The sequence below is a fragment of the Oryza brachyantha genome, chromosome 6, assembly GCF_000231095.2.
Source record: "Oryza brachyantha chromosome 6, ObraRS2, whole genome shotgun sequence".
NCBI classification, from domain to species: Eukaryota; Viridiplantae; Streptophyta; class Magnoliopsida; order Poales; family Poaceae; genus Oryza; species Oryza brachyantha.
This window is the reverse complement of record NC_023168.2, coordinates 2,847,512-2,868,482: the sequence shown is the minus strand read 5'-3', so window position 1 is coordinate 2,868,482 and position 20,971 is coordinate 2,847,512. Positions and strand designations below refer to the sequence as shown.

At 39.3% G+C, this 20,971-nt stretch overlaps 2 protein-coding genes across 3 annotated transcripts; both read right to left on the bottom strand.

Annotated features, from left to right (window-relative positions):
• Positions 1–5,319: 5,319 nt before the first annotated feature.
• Positions 5,320–12,888, bottom strand: LOC102722127 (protein DA1-related 1). 2 transcript variants are annotated; one of them, XM_006655788.3, is made up of 12 exons: positions 12,056–12,888; positions 11,811–11,968; positions 10,325–10,415; positions 9,556–9,709; positions 8,593–8,713; positions 8,419–8,502; positions 7,901–8,020; positions 7,556–7,768; positions 7,403–7,465; positions 7,165–7,280; positions 6,737–6,795; positions 5,320–5,876 (listed from the first exon to the last, which is right to left on the bottom strand). In XM_006655788.3, the coding sequence occupies exons 2-12, from the start codon at positions 11,928–11,930 to the stop codon at positions 5,551–5,553; spliced, it is 1,467 nt and encodes a 488-aa protein (XP_006655851.1). In that variant the 5' UTR covers positions 11,931–11,968; positions 12,056–12,888; the 3' UTR covers positions 5,320–5,550. The 2 variants fall into 2 exon arrangements, with proteins under 2 accessions (XP_006655851.1, XP_040380958.1); XM_040525024.1 differs by having other exon boundaries at positions 10,325–10,406.
• A 2,190-nt stretch (positions 12,889–15,078) lies between these two features.
• Positions 15,079–19,246, bottom strand: LOC102719776. The gene is made up of 9 exons (XM_006656645.3): positions 18,859–19,246; positions 18,070–18,120; positions 17,747–17,768; positions 17,490–17,604; positions 17,370–17,402; positions 16,741–16,866; positions 15,853–15,959; positions 15,695–15,766; positions 15,079–15,616 (listed from the first exon to the last, which is right to left on the bottom strand). Exons 1-9 carry the CDS (start codon positions 19,084–19,086, stop codon positions 15,252–15,254), a joined length of 1,119 nt encoding a protein of 372 aa, XP_006656708.2. The 5' UTR covers positions 19,087–19,246; the 3' UTR covers positions 15,079–15,251.
• Between the last annotated feature and the right edge of the window lie 1,725 nt (positions 19,247–20,971).

The window sequence follows — 20,971 nt, the reverse complement described above, 5'->3', positions numbered from 1 at the left end:
CGACCGGTCGCATATATAGATTCTGGTCCGGTGTGTGCAAGAGATATGCATCACAACAAACTGTGATAGAGCTTGATACAGTAATATTTTTTTGTCGTGCACAGGCAGCAGCACAGGGCTAGCTAATTACTACATACATCCGTTTCATAAGGTAAGATGTTTGACTTTTTTTACAACGTTTAACTATCTGTCTTATTTAAAAATTAAGTACAAATATAAAAAATGATAAGTCATGCTTAAAGTTTTTTGATAATAAATTAAGTCACATGCAAAATAAATGATATTTCTATAATTTTTTAAATAAGACAAATAATCAAACATTGCATGCAAAAAAGTCAAACATCCTATATTATAAAATATAATTAATCAACTTCGGTATTGAAACATGTAGTGCTATATATATTTGTTAATAGAAAAGGAATGCGCCTTACATATATGCATGTGTGACAATTCGAGGAGGTGAGATATTTATCGACAGTTTCATGTAGGGACGAAATTGGTTGTCAAAAGTCAAAATAGTATTATTCTTGCGTGTTTTCAATATCTCAAAAAAATGTATTATTTTTGCGGAATCAGGCTCGTTACAATTGAGAATTTTCAGGATTATGAATTTAACTATTCAGTGATCACTTTAATATGATGTTGATATAAATTAGACGAAATATAAATTTTATAAAAGAATGCTCAAAGAATATATTAATTTTATATTATTTCTAACGGAAACGGTTCCGTCCGGTTGAATCAATTTATACTGTTTTTACCTGTCGTTGTACGTGGCTATTGTCGATTGAGCTACGACTGATAAGCCTTGAGAAATAAATGAAGCAACGTAAAATAATTTATAAGCCCATATATATATATATATATATATATATATATATATATATATATTATGTAATTAAGTTTCAAAATTTAAGGTTAGCCAACAGAAATGAAGCAAAGATCGATGTACGCACCAGATGGGGTTTTAGCTACGTACAACAAGCTGTGAATTAGTGCAACCACAAACCATGACAGATTCATGATTCGGAGGCTGGAGGACCAGGTTACCTTTTTCTTCCTCTAACTTTCTTTTTTTGTCTTTTTATTTTTTATAGGGGATCCAGGGTGCAGAGAGATGGAGCCCCTACTAGATCCGCCCCTGAAGGTAGTACTACATATACTAATTAAACGAATCTTAACAATGGAGACGACCACATAAGAAATCATTAGGACATGTACAATGTCTCCGTTGGAGACGGCACTTTTGCAAAAGAAACCATGCCTTGCCTGGCAGCCGAGGGTGTCGTCGCTTCATCAGTAGATAGCAGCAACTCATGCTCCAAGAAACATTAAATGACTCCAATCTATTGTATAGCATGTAGCCAATAAATTTTTAATATTTTAGTTATAGTTGATCTTAACTACATAAAAACATTAAATAATCTATAGACAATAAAATAGACTCTGGATTGTATGATTTGTTTTTTTAATTATTTATATTATAGATTCGAGATGCTTAGAAACAACTGCCGTACGTGGATTTAACATGCCCCGTATCCGCGAGGGGAGGGAGGGGACGGGACCCCATGCATGCATCCACGCGAGCGAGCTACCTAATAGAAGCAACGAATGCATGCAAGGCAGGCGCATTGATGGACGGCGCACTGGCGCAGTGGCATTGACGCCGCCGGACCACGCAATCCGCGACACGATCTTTGCATCATTTATACCCGCCCCGCCTCCGTGCGCGCGCGGCTGCTTGAATAATTGAATTAATTTAATTGATTGATTAATCCACCCGGGCCATCATAGCTAGCCTAGACACCCGCATACCTGCTCGGAGAGTTTTGCTAGGTGCAGTTTTTTTTCAAAAGCTACTAGTGACTTAAACGGTCTGTAGCTTCTAATTCTGGAAAATAAACTAAGAAGTCAAAAGCCAGAGAAGCTGAGTTTAGAAGGTTTTTCAGATTCTCATAAGCTAGCTATCAAACAGCCGATTCTCGTAATCTAAAGCTCCCCCAAGTATTCTCGTAGCCACCGTACCCGTAGCATGGCATCACTGACACGTGGATCACATATGTCAATTGTTGGGGTTTTTAAATTTTTTGGATACCTTTTTATTGTGTTTAAAACTAAATGCTACCGAATTTTATTCTCGAGTTTTAACATTTCGGTTATGTCGCCCTGCCTAACTGCCCGATCACGTGATGGTCTTATTGTGGCCAAACAAACACCGGTACAGGCTATGTGATGTGGTTAAAATTGTCAGATCTAGTGATTTAGTTTTACCATAGTTGCCACTCATGCCAAAGCTAGCCCATGGGTTCTTTTAGCCATCGGTTATCGTGGTAACCTGGTAGGGTGCAATAACCCTGTCACAAGTGGTGTGGGAAATCTTGGGTGAACCCATTCATTTTTTTATATAAATAGATGTTAAGCTATTTCTATTATTTTCTATGAGCATACTTTTTTAATCGTGTATTTTGTGAAATAAAAACTATAAGCACATAGAAGCTCCATAAAAATTAAATAAACTATTTTTAATATTGAATATTAAATTAATCGTGCTTTATGATCCACCTCGTTTCACATGATGTTTATCAGCTCAGACGAACATCTCTATTGAACTGGGCACTAGCCTGAAATAGCGAGGATTCTTAGGCCCTTTTTTTAAGCTTGTTCATCAGGTTGTTGGAACAAATTATTTGCTCCACGCTTTGAGAAATAAGTTTTCCTGGAAAGCTTTCATATGATTTAGACTTAACAAATAATCAATCTATTTCTATAATCAAGTCGATAGTCCACAACGTACAATATATAATTCATGCATAAACCAGACATCTTCACATTTTCCTTTTCTGCATCCATCTGCCATCATGGATCGCTGACACGTGGGCCACGCATGCCAGTAGCTCTCCTTCCCCTAGCTAGCGAGCGAGCTAGCAAGAACACTGAACAGTGAGGCCGTGTACTTGCTTGACTGCAAGAGCCTGCAATAACTTGGGATCCTGCCAGGGTTTTAATTAACTCCAGTTCATACACTGTCTCTGCATTAATTAATCCACAAGCGTATGGTCGATGGTGATTACATTAATTAATGCTGCGACTTTGCGACGGCGACGGCGACGCGTCTTCGGTCGGTCCTCGTACGTCCCGTCGCCGGCCGGCCGTCGTCTCCGGCAATCATGGATGCACAGTGAGCAACACAGTGGCCGTGTGCCAAAAGGCTGCGTTTGCATGATGATCCGGCTTTTCTGAAAAAGAGGCTCCTGTGCTGCTATTATGATTTTCCCATGGCTCTGAATTCTGATCACTCTCTCTCTGCCTGATTAATGATCTTTGTTGGGGGTAATGATCCAAGCAGCTAGACGACGCCTGAACCGGTTAAAGAATGTTCGGTTCCTTGTCTTGTTGACTGGTTCATCTCAGTCCATGTGTATATATATTTCCGTTGCTTGTAGATTGCTGCTGCACTGCATGCATGCTTGGACCAGCTGCTGACCAGGGTGCAAGCAAGCAACCATGCAAATGTGCAATGCATGCACACCTGGTGATCTATTGGAGCAACGCCTAGCTACAGGAAACTGATCTGCATATGCAGTACAGATCATTCGGATACTGACATACTGTACATGTTCGTTCTTAGTTTAGACATGTATAGTCTCTAATTCACATATCTGGCGAGTAGTATTATGCAACTCTAGATGTATTTCTACGATTGTTAATGGGACAGGCTTTCCTTTTAACTTCAGCTACTTGAACTACGACCAGTATGTGCCTTATGAGTTATGGCGTATGTAGAAGATGTAAATTGTCTTTCTTTTTTTTTTTAAGAGAATAGATGAGCTAATAATGACTTGGCTGAATCCTATAAAATTCCTAGTAGTATAGTATTTTCGATTAGATTTGGTACTAAATGTGCATCAATGCTGAATGATTTGGCTACTAGTAGATAGATATGGCACCAGCCTATGCCAACATTATTACAAGTTCTTTCTTTTTTTTCAAATTGCCTCTCAAGCTTTCCTTCGTTGGAAACGGTTACCTTTCTTCTTTTTGCTGCTCTTGTCTGAATCGAATTCATGGGTTTCACTGTGATGGTTCCTGAAGCTGTAGATTTTGGGCTATAGGCTTTTAAATTAGTCCCCTGTCCCCCAGACTGGGTGAATATGCTGTTCTTGGATTTGATCTTGATGCTCAATGTTAGTACTGCCTCGGTACACATCTTAAATGAGACATATATAGATGTTCATAGGCTCCAGCTCTCTCCCGGTGAAACAAGTCTGGTTTTTCCTCTCTAGTTGTGCGCAGCAGTGGCTGTAACTGCATGCATAGACTACGAGTTAACTACTCTGTTTACATTACGTAAAATGTTTGACTTTTTTGTTTTTAATGTATGATTTTTATTTAAAAATTATGAAAATATTATTTATTTTGCCTGTGACTTACTTTATTATCAAAAGAACTTTAAGCACAACTTGTTATTTTTTGTATTTATACTAAATTTTTAAATAAGACGAATGGTCAAACGTTACAACAGAAAAAGTCAAACATCTTACGTTACGAATAGAGGTAGTAGTAGTTACTACACTACAGTGTCAATGGCTTCAAACTACTTTTGTAAAATGCTGTGTGAGTGAGTGTGAACAGTGCTCTAGGATCTATACGCATTTCTTGGCCATTATTGTGAATCTTGTGATAGGTGCAAAACAGTTCTGATTATACTGTTTTGATGATGTACAGATTAAAGGACACGTGCAAGTACGATAAGGAGTGAGGCTCCATGCTTGCTTTTTTCTGCACACAGGGTAAGACCGTAAGAGTCAGTAAATTGCCTGTAAATCTGCAACGGCTGTTTGATGTACAAGGTATAAATTGGAGATGAGTGGAGGGATTTTATTAGTGAATGATACATCAAGTAATAGGCTAATAGCTATTGCAATTTTAAAAACTGAATTAATATGATTTTTTAAGCAACTTTAGCATTTTTAAAAACATACCGTTTAACTGCTTTGAAAATATGCTTATAAAAGACGAGAGGTATTTTCACACAATCCAAGAATGCAGGGGAATCTAAGAAAGCTAGAATAGCACTGTAGGGGGTGATGTTTGGGTGTTTTATAAAAAAATTAAATGTTATATTTACAAATGAAAAATAATTTATAAATAAAAAATTTATATATGTATTCTTAACGAAAGAAAGAAAGCAGGAACGCAGACATGATACTGCAAACAGTGATTCCTTCGTATATACAGACCCCTTGCTCTATCTTCGTAATGTTTATGAGATTAGAAGAAAAAAGAACATGATAATATATTTTTTTCTTATTAATTTTCTGTCACATAAAAATACTAGTGTTTCCATTAATATTTCGGAATGCCGTACACGTGTGATTGGTCGGGCCAACCATCCCAATTAAATCAATATCGCTAGTTAGCCCTTCCAAAAGTAACTGAAAAGATTGTTTGTACAATTGCACATCTCAAAACTGCTTTCTTTTCGTGTAAATGGACACTCAATGAACAATCGTGTATAACCTCCATCAAAAGACGAGAATCTATGGGATATCAAAATGGGAAAGTCCCCGTTAACCGGATATGCTCAAGGGTGCGCTTTAGACCATACTGAAGAACAGCTCGGTTGCCAGCTCTAAAACCGTCTCCATAGGCCATAGAGGTATCCGACTCAATCTGGTGCTTGAAAAAATCACCAAGCTTTCGCTCAAATTGAGATCTTCCCCCCTTTTTCGATGATGTGGATGCTGATGACGATGAGGATGAGGATGTTGAAGCACCATTACTGCCTGAGCCTGCCATGATCTCTGACTCAATCCACATGTGAGCAAGAACTTGGCATATGCCCTCTTCTACGTCTGGGCTAAGTGTGCGATATCCTGTGAGTAGATATCATTGAGCATGAAAATGTCCATATACAATTTTTCGAGTAGACAAGATAGTGATAACAGTGAGAAGCTAATGCAAACTCTTCCTCATACAGAAACTAGGTCTGGAGTACTGAACCGTGCTTTGCCGTGTGCATTGTCACTCTTTTGTCTATTATTCAGAACCTTCCTTAGATAACAGATTTGCTAATATCATTACTATTAGTGTTGATTTCATATTCAGCAGTGGACAGCATGGGGTGATGTGACCCCTAACCATTTTGCCTGGCTTGTACTTTGAACTCAGACTTACAAGATCTATAGTGTTGATTGTGTTGGCATAAAACGGAGGATTGCTAACCAATTTACATGGTAGCTCCCCAAGTTCACCCGATCATGGACTTGTACAATATTGAAAGCAAGATGACCAAGTTTCCAGCGAAGACAATCTAAGCGATTAGTTTAGTTGCTATATTCTTGGTTCAGGTATCAATAATTACATAGCAGACAATCACTCTCCTCACCAGAATAGCTATAATCATTATAAGTGAGAAGCAAATCACAATTTTCTGTAGGAATCTTGAACCATGATCTTTAGTATTTACTTCAGCAAATGACCATGAAAATTCAACACTAGATTATCAAATGTGTTGTACACCCAACAAGACCAACAAGAGTAGAAAAATTCTAGTGATATTTGAGTACTTCATACATTGATCTGTAACAGCTCAACTGCTTTTATTCATCTGTTTGAAATGAACCAATATGTGCTATTTAAGTGAAAATAAAAGGTCCTTTTCTCTTCTCTGACTTTTTGTGTGTTATTTTATTATGATGTTTGTCCAAAAATGAAAATGAGAATTCAATATTACCTTTAAGTCGCAACCACGCGTGCATCATTTCATGAGCTAAAATTGAACCTGTCAACAATCTGCACACATAAAAACATGGACATTGTGAGTGTCCATGAGGCCCCAATATAGAAGAACTAAATGATAACACTATGAATCATTTGCATATTATACTGGAGAAGCTACAGCAACAGGGCACAAGAGTATTATCTTTTCCCGTTAACTATGTATAGTCAGCTTAGTAGTCCAGAATATCTTCAATGAATCCGTAATTCTTTTAGGTGTATGAATCCATAAATTTGTTTCTCCAAGACTCCAACACAAAAGGAATGATATTCTGAATCAGTTAAAATTGGAATATCCATCCTAGTTTTTGTTGATATTAGAAGAGTAGAAATAACTCAAATAAGGTAACAATGACATTATGGAATAGAAAATAAGTGTTTCACCTTGGGAGACCATAAAGAATGAGAATTGCAGTCACTTCACACCTCCGAGTCAACCTATATGGCTCCGTTATCATTTCCATAACTTTATTTCCAGCCATTCTTGGTCTCCTCAAAATCTAAAATATTTTTTTAAAATGCTATTAACTCAGTCAGAAGTCAGAAGAGCAGAGCAATAGAATTGAAGTAGAATTTAAATTATTAAAAGATCCATTCATCTCATGCTTGGAATAGTTCTCACCGTGCTGACAGTTTGCTCTTCTGATAAGCACAAACCTCTTGTTTCTGGAAGATGGTGATGGCCCTGGTTTCCACAGTAAACACAATATTTACTTCTATTAGTATAGTAAAAAAAACAGGAGAATCATGGATTGTCCAGTTTTGGTCAACATACAGCCTTCTCTCCTTCCATGGCTTCATTTAAAGCCTGTCTTTCTACAAGAAGCAAGGGAACTTGCTGTTCCACTTTCATATTCAGGCCTTCATAAAATTCTTGTATTTCAAGATAAAGAGGCTGGCACTCGCTTGTATCCATAACTGCAGAATCAAGGCACTCCAGGCAGAGTTTACGACCGTCCTCCAGCAATACATATCTTGATTCCCTTGGCTGATAAGAACACAAGACATCTTTTAATAGACTTAGACTGATCCAAAGTTTGCAGGTAGCAGCTTATCTGACCAAGTATTCTGAATCAGATTTCTAGACCCAAAACTACAATCACGAGGTAACTGAACGTACCTCCATTCTTTCACAACTACAGCATCTTGGAGTACCATCCACCTCATGTGATGGGCAGTACTTTTGTAACCAGAAAGGATGTGCTCTATATTCAATAAGGCCATTCATATTTGTAGGAATCTGAACAAGAAGGAACGGTAAGATGGCGCATATAAAAAAGGAAAAAAAAAAGTATCAGCTGCTAACACATGTTAACAACTTTCACATGTCAATTATTTGTTGCCCCCATGACTTGTCCTTTTAAAATGCAAACATGATCTATCAGCTCTCTACATGCTTCAAGACTTTCACGATTGTAATAGAAACTAAGAAAAAGCAAATATGCATGTAATATAATCATAAATTGGCAAAAGTGAACATTGCAATCATGATGGAATGTGGAATAAAAGTTTCATCATTCAATAACAGCACATCATTTCGGTTCAGAGGAAGATTTGATACAACCGGGCATAAAACATAGAACAAAAAGAGCCCTCTTATGCAAACAGATAAGAGCAAAATAATGAAGCGACTCTTACAAATTGCTTGCAGACATCACATTTTGGGTGAAAGCGCTCCTTGTAGCATGTTTTATGGTATGGATGGTTTCCCGACATGGAGAACTGCATAGTCACATATTGGTTGATTATAAGCATAGCAACATTACTCTTGAAGACATGGATAATTGCTTAATAACTAAACAAAAGAATTACCTCATAGTCATATATTGGTTGACTACAAGCATGACAGCGAAAACATTCTGGATGCCAGACAGCTCCCATACAACTAAGGAAACGCCCATGGCCAATCTCACTATGACATCCCGCACAAGTCCTGAGGAAACAAGAAATTAACTCATGATATCCCATTCCTGCTTACCAATTACCATCCCTGAGTATCAAGGCAGCTCTCTATTATGTTCTAACTTTTGGGTAATAAATCATACACTAATCTTTTTTTGCTTTATGACACTGGAAAAAAAATATATCCAGGGTGCTTCTGGTAAAGATACAATTGCACCAGGCAGTGTTTGCAGAACTTCAAAACATGCATGCAATAGTGCATCCAATAACCATAGGTGATAGTCTGTGCTTGCTGTGGCTGTGGTGCAGCTGCAGCAAATCTCAGTTGCAGCAGCAGCTGTGGCTGCAACAGAAAGCACAGCCGATCACCCAGATAGTTTGAAACCTTCTTCGAAGGAGTAAGAGAAACATTTACAAACTGAATTTGGTAAAAATGAAGTCCACAGTTTTCAAATTCACATGAAAGCTGCTGCTCAGCCATACAGTTTAGCTCTAAAGAATTGTATCAAACAAAACATGGTAGATTGCCTTTGACTCCTTTAGTTGATATGCAAACTCACACTGAAAAGCTGATACATAAGTTCTAAACCAAGACATGCCCACTGAAATATATCTGTGAACCCCTTACACAAAAATGTGATATCCAGGGAATGAATTGTCAAAGTCAACATGTCATGGGCAATACAAAAGCAAACATATATTCTAAAAAATAGGAGCACACAGTGTATGGTTCAGGACTTAATTTGTCATACTTACTTATGATGAATAGTTGTAATGGTAGTGATGTGGCGCTTCAACATCAATGAAGCCAAAAAAGCATGTCAACGGTATCTACTATCTACTCATATTAAAGTAAGAGCAATGAAAATGAACCTGAATCCAGAGGAAAACATAAATGGCATTGGTTGATACATATTCCCACCATTGGCATTGCCATTTTCACGAATTCGAGGGGGTGATTCAACATTCAAACTTTCCTGAATAGCTCTTGCAAGTTGTTCGTCCTCCTCCAAATGCATATCCTTTTCTAGATGGGTGAAAACAGATGAAGCCATAGAATCAGAATACCATCAGGTTGAATATCTTGATAGCTCACTCCAAACAGCATTTTTTATAATGTTTGCTTCAAGGATGAACTTTAGAATCCAGAGAAGTCACACAAAACATTTCACCAACATATAATAAGAAATAGCCACAGTTCAATGTGCAAATTTCTCATGAAACAATACCATATATAGAAATTCCTTTTTCTTACAACTGATCTGTTTATGCTTTGATGTTGGGGATATTGAATATTATTCTGTATTGTGACTCAGAAAAATACTTTTAGCCTAGTCCTTGTATAAATGTTAAAATTAAATTTAACCAATGTCATAAACAAAGAATGTGAAGAATTTATCCTAAACATGGATTCCACATGAACATACAATATCATCGGCAATGAAATAGCTCCACAAAATTTCTGATAGGTGCGGGAATAAGCAGAAGGAACTCTCTTAAAGGTTACAACATTAAGCACTTTGAAAGATGTCACTGCATAAAAATGGTACGAAGGAATGCAGCTGGAAATAAAGCAGACCAATGTCAGCCCTTCGAGGACAGCAGGCACTCAAACAGCCGAAGTATTAGCTACCATACTAACCTATTGCCTTTGCCTTTCTTTGTTCCTCCTCTAATAGAGAGAGTGATATTGCACGGGCGATATCTTCATTGTCAAATTCTGACTGAGCATCCTAAATTGAATTTGAAATATATCAGCTACATAGTCACAATAAGTAGATATATATAATTGTATTTGTCTACAAGCTCATTATATTTGGAAGCAATTAGTGCCATCCGGAACCTAGAGGCATAGATATATATAGATGCACGGAAATTTAGTGGTATGGTTTTTGTTAATTCACATTGACCAATTACCAAACCACCTGAAACTCAACCCAACAAAATCACACACTATTATTACAGATAAGAAAGATTGTGTTTCTAGGACCTACTAAGCAAGATGGCAATGTGAGGCGGTGATGCACTTTTTGATGGGAGATATTGCATTTGTGCACCTCCAAATTTAGAGATTAGTATATTACAGATTTACACCTTCAGAACTGGTAATAACATTATGCTATGCATGCAAAAGAAGCCATAAAACACACAGGATTGTTCTCCTAAAAAGGAAACTTTTTCTTGTTTTGTAAACGACCGTCAAGATGTAGCTACATTTCACACTATGTAAGTGGCATACACCATGCTGGTGGCATTAGAAGTGTACAAGAGTTGCAATTGTGTAGTACATGAGGTGTATGCCTGGTTGGGCCCATTGCCTCAATAGACACCAATCTACATCACCAATGACAAGTTGACCCAGATCAGCAGCCAAAAATAGCAAGTGAAATTGAACAGATGTTGACTCTTGTGGGTACACTACATAAACACGGGAATCACATTTCCCATAAAAAGAAACAATGCTGCACCCTGGTATTGACATGCTGCCGCAACCCAATGCCTAGGCCTTCATTGCTGCTGATCAACCCAAGATGTGTTTCATTGTTACATATGGGTATATACAACAGTTTGCAGCTTTTTATGCCCATATCAGCAACGTCAAAACTCTTTGTATGATGTAGTCACCACTTAGAAAGGTGAGAGGCCAAAGCTCCTCATAAGCCCAAGAGGGATCTAATGATCTATCAACAACTGTTATTAATAAAACAATATTTTATAACATGGTTGCAAAGTCAGAACATGACGATAGTTTTTTTTCCCCAAAAGTCTATTGGTATTTCTTTTATGTGAACAATCGTGGTACATTCTTTATAGTTTAGTCTATTGGTATTTCTTTTATGTGAACAATCGTGGTACATTATTTAGAGTTTAGTGATCAACCCGTCAACGAAATTTCAATGCAATGGCATATGTTATAAAACATAGGGAGAAGCAAACTATCCTGTCGTTTCAGGTAACTGAGATTTGATACCCTATACAAAATCCAAGTTTTTGTAGCGCATTCAAAATATCTACTTTAGATGTCCTAGTTTTATAGGAATGCCCTTTAACCCTATAGCAAAGATAACCAGAGAACATCAGTAAGCTCTTATTCCTGACATGGAAGTTTATAACACAGAAGAACTTACCGTCACAACTGCGGAATTAGAGGGTCCATTCCATACTGTCTCCTCTGTAGGTTTGCTGTGGTATTGCCCTTCCGAGATATTGTGGGTTGAACCTCTAAAAAATTTGGTCAACCAGCCCATAGTGTTCCAAATGGCAATTTTGGAAGAGACCCTTTTATCTGCAACAAATCCAGCAGGATGTTAGGACACACAAGACAACCCGAGAAAAATTTCAAGAGGATCAACACCATAGAATCACAAGTTACCAATTCCGGCCGACTTAGCAGATCGATTGCAGGTTGGTTGTCCAGCCGTTTGGGCACCCTCCTCGCTGAGTGCTTAACACGACGGATCGGAGATCAAGCGAGCATGCTCACGGTGCCCCCAATCGGATCAATACCATGCTACTGGGTTTTCTATCGCTAGCAGCGTCGCATTAGAAAAAAATGCAGGCCCTCCGGCAGCAGGCGGGGATTACGAGCGGCGGCGGCGGCGGCGGCAAGATCGAGAGGGGGGGGGGGGCGCGTGCCGCCCGACGCGGCGCGTCTCTATCGTGGGGGACGAAATGCCAATGCCCACCACCACCCCGCCCGCGCCGGGGCTAGAAAATTTGCGCGGGGGGAAGAGAAACAACCAAGGGAGCTCCGATCACCTGATCACGGCGTCGCCGCGGACTGACCGCCGGCGATCCGCCGCCCCCCGCTCTGCTCGGCCACCAGCAGCACCAGAACCCAACGGTGGCAGGGCAGGGCAGGGCAAAGCAGGCTACGCCCGTCCGGCCGCCGGCGCGAGCAGAGACCGTGCAGCACGGCGGCGCCGCCACGGAAGGGGCGCCCCCCACACGATCCTCTTCCTACGCGTCGGTCGTCGTACTCGCTCCGTACGCCGCGTCCGCACGTACACGTACACGAGCGACGCGGCGGCGGCGGCGGCAACGGCGAGCGGGGCTTGGGGGATGGATTGGATTCGGGTGGGGCTCGCGGATTTGGGAATCGCTCCGTCCTCCTCGCCGCGGTGTGCTTTGCTTTTTGTGGTACGGCAACAACGGGACGAGCAGCGGCGGCGGCCCAGCGCCCTCCCGTAACACCGGGGGTGGTTAATTCTCTTCTGTTTTTGCAGGCGTGATAACAAAAGTTTCTTGTTTTGAAGGGAAAAAAAAGAGAGAAAAGTATGAAAATTTGGAGGGATTTCGTTCGAATTTCACAATTTACTATGGTCTCAGGGTGTGGGAGTCCTGTTGCATTTGTACTAAGTGCCTTGGTTGTCCCCTCAAGAGAAAAATAAAATGTAATGTATTTTTCAAAGTTACGTTGTTCCGGTTTCATATACAGTTTTCTATGTGTAATTTATTATTATACTACTAATGCAATACACAGTAAAAAATATAGTTTTACCTTTTCATCCGTATTTATATTTATAAGTCAAAATATAAATTTAACGTTGATTTTAATGTTATTTATTGTAGTTTGTTTTTTAATATTTATTTTTAAAATACTGATAGCACTTATATAAAATTTTACCCATAAATTATTTTTTAAATAGCTAATAAGATGTTTCGTTTATGCTTAATATAAGCCAAAATATGAGGCTTTAATATGTAGGTTGATTTGTATTCCCTTAATTGATCCAAATAGTTACAACTATTTGATCCAACGCATGATCTATTCAAACACGTGATAACTTGATTTATCAGTCTAGATAAAGCAAGTACATGTAAGAATAAAAGATCAAATCATCCGTGACATTTTTCGTTTTTGTTATAGAGTCGAAAATTTGCACGCAACCGAAATTATTTGGTTATTTGGTTTTGGGTTTGGCTCCTCCGGTGGCGTTTTTCATGTTTTCCGGGGACGAGCCAGACGCCGTCACCGCATGGGATGAGAAGGCCAGCACGAAACGGGCGACGAGAGAGAGCCCACGCGGAGAAGCAAGCGACAAGTCCCGCGCGTTGACGCCGGCAGCACGCAGCAGCGCGTAGACACGAACAGGAAGTGGTAGCAGTTGAGCTCTACGCCTCTGCTACATTTGGTGCTGTGTTTGGTTCGTCACCCGTGTGGTTGAGGGGTTATTTAGATGGGATTAAACTTTTTAGTCCTACGTCACATCGTATGTTTGGACACTAAAAAACTAATTTCATAAATGAGTGGTAATTCGTGAGACGAATATTTTAAACCTAATTAATCCATTATTAGAGCATGTTTACTAAAGCATCACATAGGCTAATCATGAATTAATTAGGTTTAATATATTCGTCTCGCGAATTAGTCCAAGATTATGGATGAGTTTTATTAATAGTCTACGTTTACTATTTATAATAAGCATCCAAACATTCAATGGACAAGGAACTAAAAATAAATCATTGGTCCCAAACACCACCTGAATCTTCCAAGTTACAACAACCAGCTTCTCTATGCGCAGGACTGTCTCTTTTCCTTCGCTCACGAAAATTTTTTGTTATATCGCATCATTTGTTGACTAGATGTCGATTGACTATTTCAACGGCTAAGTAAAAAAGTAATTACATAGAGTGTTAGTAAATCACGAGACATTTATAAGCATAATTAATCTATCATTAGCATATGTGAATTACTGTAGTAGTTGTGGCTAATTATGAACTAATTAAGCTTAAAAGTTTCACCTCGTAGAATTCTTCAAACCTGTGTAATTAGTTATTTTTAACTATATTTAATGTTCTATACATGTGTTTAAAAATTCGATGTGACATGTGAACGCGAAAAAGTTTGGAATTAAACCGGGTCTTATGATCATAAGCCAAATTTTATATTCTAAACTAATTAAATTTAGAGTTGATTTTAGGGTTTTTTAATCCTAGTTTAATTTTTAGTTTTTATTTTAGATCATTAGGAACCAGGAACATGTATATCAAATTTTTATCAAATGATTTTTAATCACTAATAATACGTTATTTTACTCGTACTTATAAAAACCCAAAAAAAACAAAGGTATAAACTATTTTCTAAAAGAGATGCTTGTTCACTACGTTGCCAAAACTTGACAAGAGAACAAATTGAGCATATTATTACCAACACAAACCTTATTAAATTAGCGATTCCCGAACATCCTACTCTCAAAACTTCTAGCAATATTTGACAAGTCCTCTAAGCACTACCCAACCTTACCTTTCTTTCCAAAATTTGGTATTGCCAAAGTTTGGTGTGTGTGTGTGTGTGTTTTGTGAAGTGAAGCCCGAAATTAGACCCACTTTGGCTGTTTGTTGCAAGTTTGTAACTGAAGGCCTATCATCATCATGCGGCGTAACACAGAAATAAACTTATTAACATCGGTGAAAGTTACAGCTTACTCCTGCAAATTTACATCACTCAATCAACGTCGTTTACAGTGCAGTTTCGTGCTCTCTTAAATACTGCGTTTGACAAATTTTCAGTATCGCACTATCACATTTACACCATCCATGTAAGTTTGGACACTATAGCTTGCAAGTCATATGTGCTCACGTGGTTGCCTGTACAAGACTATTTCCTGCTCGAGCTCTGTCCCGGCATCACTCACCGTCACCCAGACCTCGGAGATTTTCTCCACGGCGCCTTCGAAAAGATCAACAATGGTGAACGCCCGCGATGTCGGAACCATCAGCCCTGCTCCTTCGGTTGCAGGCCTGCTCGATTGAGCGTGTTTCACTCTAGGCACGACTGCTCCGTTCAGATATATGGTCTGGTTACCTCCAAATGCAATCATCTTCCGAAGGCCTCTCCCGTAGGCGAGGCTCTTGTGCATGTGACCGAACACGACCAGCGGGATGGAAACTCCAGCTTCTCTGTGTAGATCAGATATGGCTTGTTCCAGATCTGCGGAGTTTCTTGTCTAAGATTGGCATGATAAGCAACTGCGGAAAGAGTGGAAGTATCGTCGATGAAATATCTGACCTGGATCACCATGGTCACCACCACCAGCGACCCAATCCCGTCCACAAATATCGTCCATTCTTGAGCCTAGACCTGTGCAACCATATTCCAATGTAGGCATGTTACAGCATCATAATGATAAGTTGCATATGTAATTCGCTAGTTTGAATGTTAGGCACCTGTTGGCCCATTGTGCGCAAGTACTATGACAGCATGCTCCTCTGGTGCATTTGCAGCAGCATCATATATCTTTTTTGCACTTTCAGCCATATCATTGACACCATACCTACATAATAATCGTAGGATCAAAGAAGTGATGGTAGACAAGGTCTCAGTTATGAACAAGTGTAGCAGTATTTTGTGTCTGTGCTATGGCACTTCGTTTTGTAAGGTGGACTAGCCATCCCTGACTACACCACCAAAATAACAATTTAACTAGAGTTCACACTTCTTATTATAGTGTGTTGTGTTTATTGTACCATTTTGAGCACCAATATACAGTGTGCTATGTCAAAGCATAACCACCTGCTCCACCAATACCCTTACCACTGCAGCTCAATTCCACTGCATGTTATTGTTACCACACAGCAGAAGCACGTGATAAGAAACCAACCAAGTGAAGCAACTAATAACTATAACCGTCGAGAACACCAAAAGGTCCAGAAATAAAACTATAAAATAGTGTTCACTACCTACAATACAGTACTACAGACGAGAGCAAATTACAATTTGCTAGGTCATCATTTCACGAGTCCACATACATCTTTGTCTCTTCAATGACAAGGATATGACAAACTAGTCTTATCTTTAGGACAAGTATGCTGCAGGTCATTTCTCCTATGCATTAACTAAATTAGACTGCCTGTTTCACATGGACCTTGTAATCTGGTTTTTGGATACTGTGAACCACTGGGCATTTTTACATAATTTTATTATTAGTGTAGTAATATTTTTCAGTAGAGCCCCCTTCAACTGTTTCAGTGAAAAAGGGCAAACAAAGGACAAGTACATACCAAACAAAACTGATAAATTATATGTATCTATCGGTTAGCATATCTCTTACCAACCATTTTGACAGAAGCTTTGGTCTAAATAACCTATTACCCCCACAGGAAAATGGTCGTCCACCAACAATACTAAGCTTTATTGTTGGAAAATCCAAACACTTGTACCCAACATGCTGTTCACCAAGGCTGAAATTGGCAACAAAAAAAAAAGGAAAATTACTTGTTGCCATGTCTGAAAAAGAGTAATATAGTCTGGTGAAGACAACTTATAACCCAGAATCATCCTGCAATGCTATGGCTTGATTAAAACCATGGGATAATAGGCCAAATTTGCCTGAGAATCACATTTTTAAGGCAATTACTAACCACAGTTTTAGACAACTCAACTCTCTTGGATTTAGGATTTTAGGTATAATTCCAGCTTCTTTTATTTCTTTCAAAATATAAAAGAAAAGTAAATGATGAATGACCTAGCAACAATGCTAAAACTCAAAGTAATACTTGTTTAGTCCTCTGATGCAACTGAAGAGCAAACAAAAATTATGCAAAATTTATTTTAAATGAACAACAATTGTACAACCCTTATAATGCATTCATTATCATTTCAATGCTAGTAATAGCCATATCACTGTGTTGTGTTGAACATTTAAACATAAAACGATATTCATGTTCAAGAAAGAAGATCTTACCTCTCCAGCTGAAGCCGGACATGATCTACCTTCCTGAATGCCAAGTACACAATGATATCATCAAATCTTAGTGCATTTATGTTGAACTCTCTCCTTGTCAGATGAAAGAATTATTCTTACTTCTCTGAAAACTGATATGTGTGCCAACAGTCGTGATTTCCAAGAATCGCTGCTTTTGGAAGCTGAAGTTCAGAAATGCTTTTAACAAGTTGAACATTCTCATTGCCATAATCACCTGCCATAAATTGAAGGCATCAAACAGGATATGGAAAGCAGCAAGCATTTAAGTGTTCACAAAGTTCTTTTTTATAACTAGTGTTCGCAAAGTAAATGAGTAAATTATGCAGTATACAGAAAATGTAGGAAAAAGGGCCTACCTGTAAAAAGTACCAAATCGGGCTGCATTTCAGAGAGAGACATAGAGAGAGAGAGAGTTAGATCTTCTGAGAGTAAATGTAGTATGGATATTTTGCGTCAAAATCCAGAGTTGTTTTGGTAGCTGGACTGTGCGTTAGTACATGTTTATGCACAGATGGCAAGCATACAAAAAGGCACAGCATATGAATAAGAAAAAGGACAGACTGTGCACTTCAGAAGATCTTACATCTCTAAAACTCGAGACGTGCTACAACAATCAGATGTTAATAACTTGATGTGGTACGCAGACATGGTTGACTGGATTTATCTGAATTTGCAATACCTGGAGAAAATGTAGGGCTCTTGAATCTTCCTCGAGGGTCCAATCATTATGCTGCAATGTTAGCACATCACAGCCAATCAGTGCATTGTTCCCATCAAGAGGATATTAAGCCCTTGAGCCAAAATTGATGGTATAACCAATTAAAGCATAATAAAGTACAAGCCATCATGTCCCTTTTAGTACAAGCAGTAATGTACATCTCGAACAGGAATGCAAGCTAAGAGATTTCGAAACCACAAGATAAACAGAACATGGTACGAATACTCACTATTCTATTGATAGGTTCAATCCACGACATGCATCATTCCGCTAAAATCTCACTATTCTCTCCCAGAAAACATTTGATATCCTTGGTTTTTTTCACATTGTAGTTCGCAAACACACACACACACACACTCTCTCTCTCCATTTGTGCCCTCAGATGGAAGTCAAAAACATGTATCCCCAATTAACCTCTTTGCAGCAACCAAATTCACCTCCATCCAAACTACTACCATCAATCGCCAGCTTAGACGCAAATTACACTCGTCACCCAATCCTGTTACAGCATCTCCAAGTCGGAGTTAAACAGTTAACAAAGTCAACGAGCAGATTATTCAGTTTTTCTTCTTTTTTTGTCTTTCGCAAAATAGGCAGGAGTAGAATGCTTCAGTTCCCAATCCCATCTCTGTCTCACTCCGAATCCCCTAGGCTACGCCTACGCATACGGATCCCAGCCATGCCTGGCCGCGCTCCCAGACACCCGCAGAGAAGAGAAGGGAGGGAGGGAGGGGCGAGGTGAGGGGTTACCACGTCGCCGACGACTGCGACGCGGACCCGGCCGCGGCCGGCGCCGGCACCGGCGCTGGCCATGGTCCTGCGGCGGGGCTTGCGCAGCGGCGTGGAGGCGGTAGTAGGAGGAGGAGGGGTCGCGGTCGCGGTCGCGGCCGCGGAGGCGCGCTGCGCTACGGCTGCCCCCGCACCTGCTGCCGGCCACGACGGAGGGGAGCGAGGCCTTACCAGTCCGGGGCTCACCATTCGTTCGCGTTTTTTTTCTCCTCTCTTTTTTTTTTTCGCTCTCCTCGAATGGAGGTTTGCGCTGCCACACCCCACATGACACCTGGTGGCGCCTGGCGATCGATGGGCGATGGCGCGCGCGGCGCACAGGCTCGGCACAGCCGCACAGCACGCGAGCGCCGAGAAGGCGAGAACCCGGCCGGGCGTGAGCCGGAACCGGAAAGACGATTTTATTATTTTTTTATAGCGGAACCGGAAAAGACAGGCACAACATTTGAATGCGGAGCGAAAAATGATCTGGTTTAGTTTTATGATCTTTGGTAAGAAAACTAGCTTGTACTACTGCATAAAATTCATTATGATTCATGATTATCCTTGCATTAAAATGCTCAGGAATGCTAATGAACAATGTTCCGTTCCCACCAACAGCATAGCATCACTATCGCAGCATAGCATCACTATCGCATGCTGGCAGAGCAGCACGAGTTCATGCTGCCCTCGTGTAGTGAGAAGGCCCACGAAGCCACCCATGCGTATCCCCCTTCTCTGTACATGTATCCCTCCGTATCTCTTTACTACGTATTGTCTCTCTCATGCTTCCAAATATACAATTTTTTTTTTGCATTCATCGTGCAAAAATGTAGATATAGTACCAGTGAACATCAACATGTTTCTTCGTAGTTCTTAGATCTCGTACCAATAAGTATTAGTTGGTACCTAATAGTATAATATGATAACTTGTATGGATCACATTTTGGAACAGAGATAAAGTGGTATAGCAATTCCTAAATTGTTTCATCGGTGCCATGAGTTTCTTTGAAATCTTAATGTGGTAGCCAGCTTCAAATATTGTAATCATCGTGGATCATAACAAACACGAATAAAGTGAGATATAACCTAGCTAATTTTATCGATGTGCTTTTGTAATCAACATGCAAAAGTGCATGCAACAACCTTAAATTAGCCAACACCTTCCATGGGACAAAGTGGCTAGTTTTATGTGATAACCACGTGTGGTAAATAGAGATAGCAAGTTATGCGTCCCTGTTTCTCTTGAATTTTATAGAACAAGAGGTCGTCATAATTGCTAATTTCCGTGTCCTTTCTAAGTTATTATTGTTAAAATAAGATGTTAACATTTCTGTTGGTACGGTAAAAGCAGGTATACATGCAAATGCCATATTGAGCTTAAGAAGCAGAAGAAATGATTGGTTGGGCATATAATTATTTTCTCACAAATAAACGTAAACCACTAACCATATGCCTCCTTGGAAAAATAAGAGTTTATTTAACCCTATGGATAAATAAAGTAATCACTGCAAAAAATTGAAATTTTCAAAACACTACTTAGGTAGATATATTATCTCATACTAAAATTTCAAATTCATGAAATTGTTGTTTTTTAGGCAGTGAAATGGTTGTTATGTTTCAGTGGTTGACCATGATACTCGCTCTATTATCACACAAATAAATCACCTAGAAATACATGACCAAAAGGTATTAGCATTTCTCCATACCTATATTTCATTGACGCCGTGAGTCTCCCCAAATAAGACATGGCCATGCAAGTCTTTCATGCCACTACTTAGCATGCTAGTCATTCATTCAAACATCCTCGACCCCATAGACCATGTGAGAAAATGATAGAAAGTTTTCTCCATCTCTATGAGTTCCCGAGCACAAATATTAGTGGTCATACACTCTCATACATAATTAGATGATTTTTTAGATAATATAAAAATAACCGCAGACAGTAGTTTTTGAAACAGGCAAGTCTGTAAGAGCCAGACTATATCATATTTTCTATCTATGTACACATCTATTATCTACTATTACCTGTCAACGGTAAATTGGGCCTGGCAAGGTTAATATTGACAGCATTTGCACAGCTCACATGGCTCCGATG

What these genes read in the sequence shown, in the direction of transcription:
- LOC102719776 (XM_006656645.3), bottom strand. Translation starts at nt 19,086, where the DNA reads ATGGTGAGCCCCGGACTGGTAAGGCCTCGCTCCCCTCCGTCGTGGCCG. An exon ending in CCAAAGCTTCTGTCAAAATG is followed by an intron (nt 15,960 to 16,740) that starts GTTGGTAAGAGA and finishes ATTATTATGTAG; the next exon opens with GTATGGTGTCAATGATATGG. An exon ending in TGCGCACAATGGGCCAACAG is followed by an intron (nt 15,767 to 15,852) that starts GTGCCTAACATT and finishes ATGGTTGCACAG; the next exon opens with GTCTAGGCTCAAGAATGGAC.
- LOC102722127 (XM_006655788.3), bottom strand. Translation starts at nt 11,930, where the DNA reads ATGGGCTGGTTGACCAAATTTTTTAGAGGTTCAACCCACAATATCTCG. An exon ending in ATGTTTTCCTCTGGATTCAG is followed by an intron (nt 8,714 to 9,555) that starts GTTCATTTTCAT and finishes TTGTTTCCTCAG; the next exon opens with GACTTGTGCGGGATGTCATA. An exon ending in AAGAGCAAACTGTCAGCACG is followed by an intron (nt 7,281 to 7,402) that starts GTGAGAACTATT and finishes AAAATATTTTAG; the next exon opens with ATTTTGAGGAGACCAAGAAT.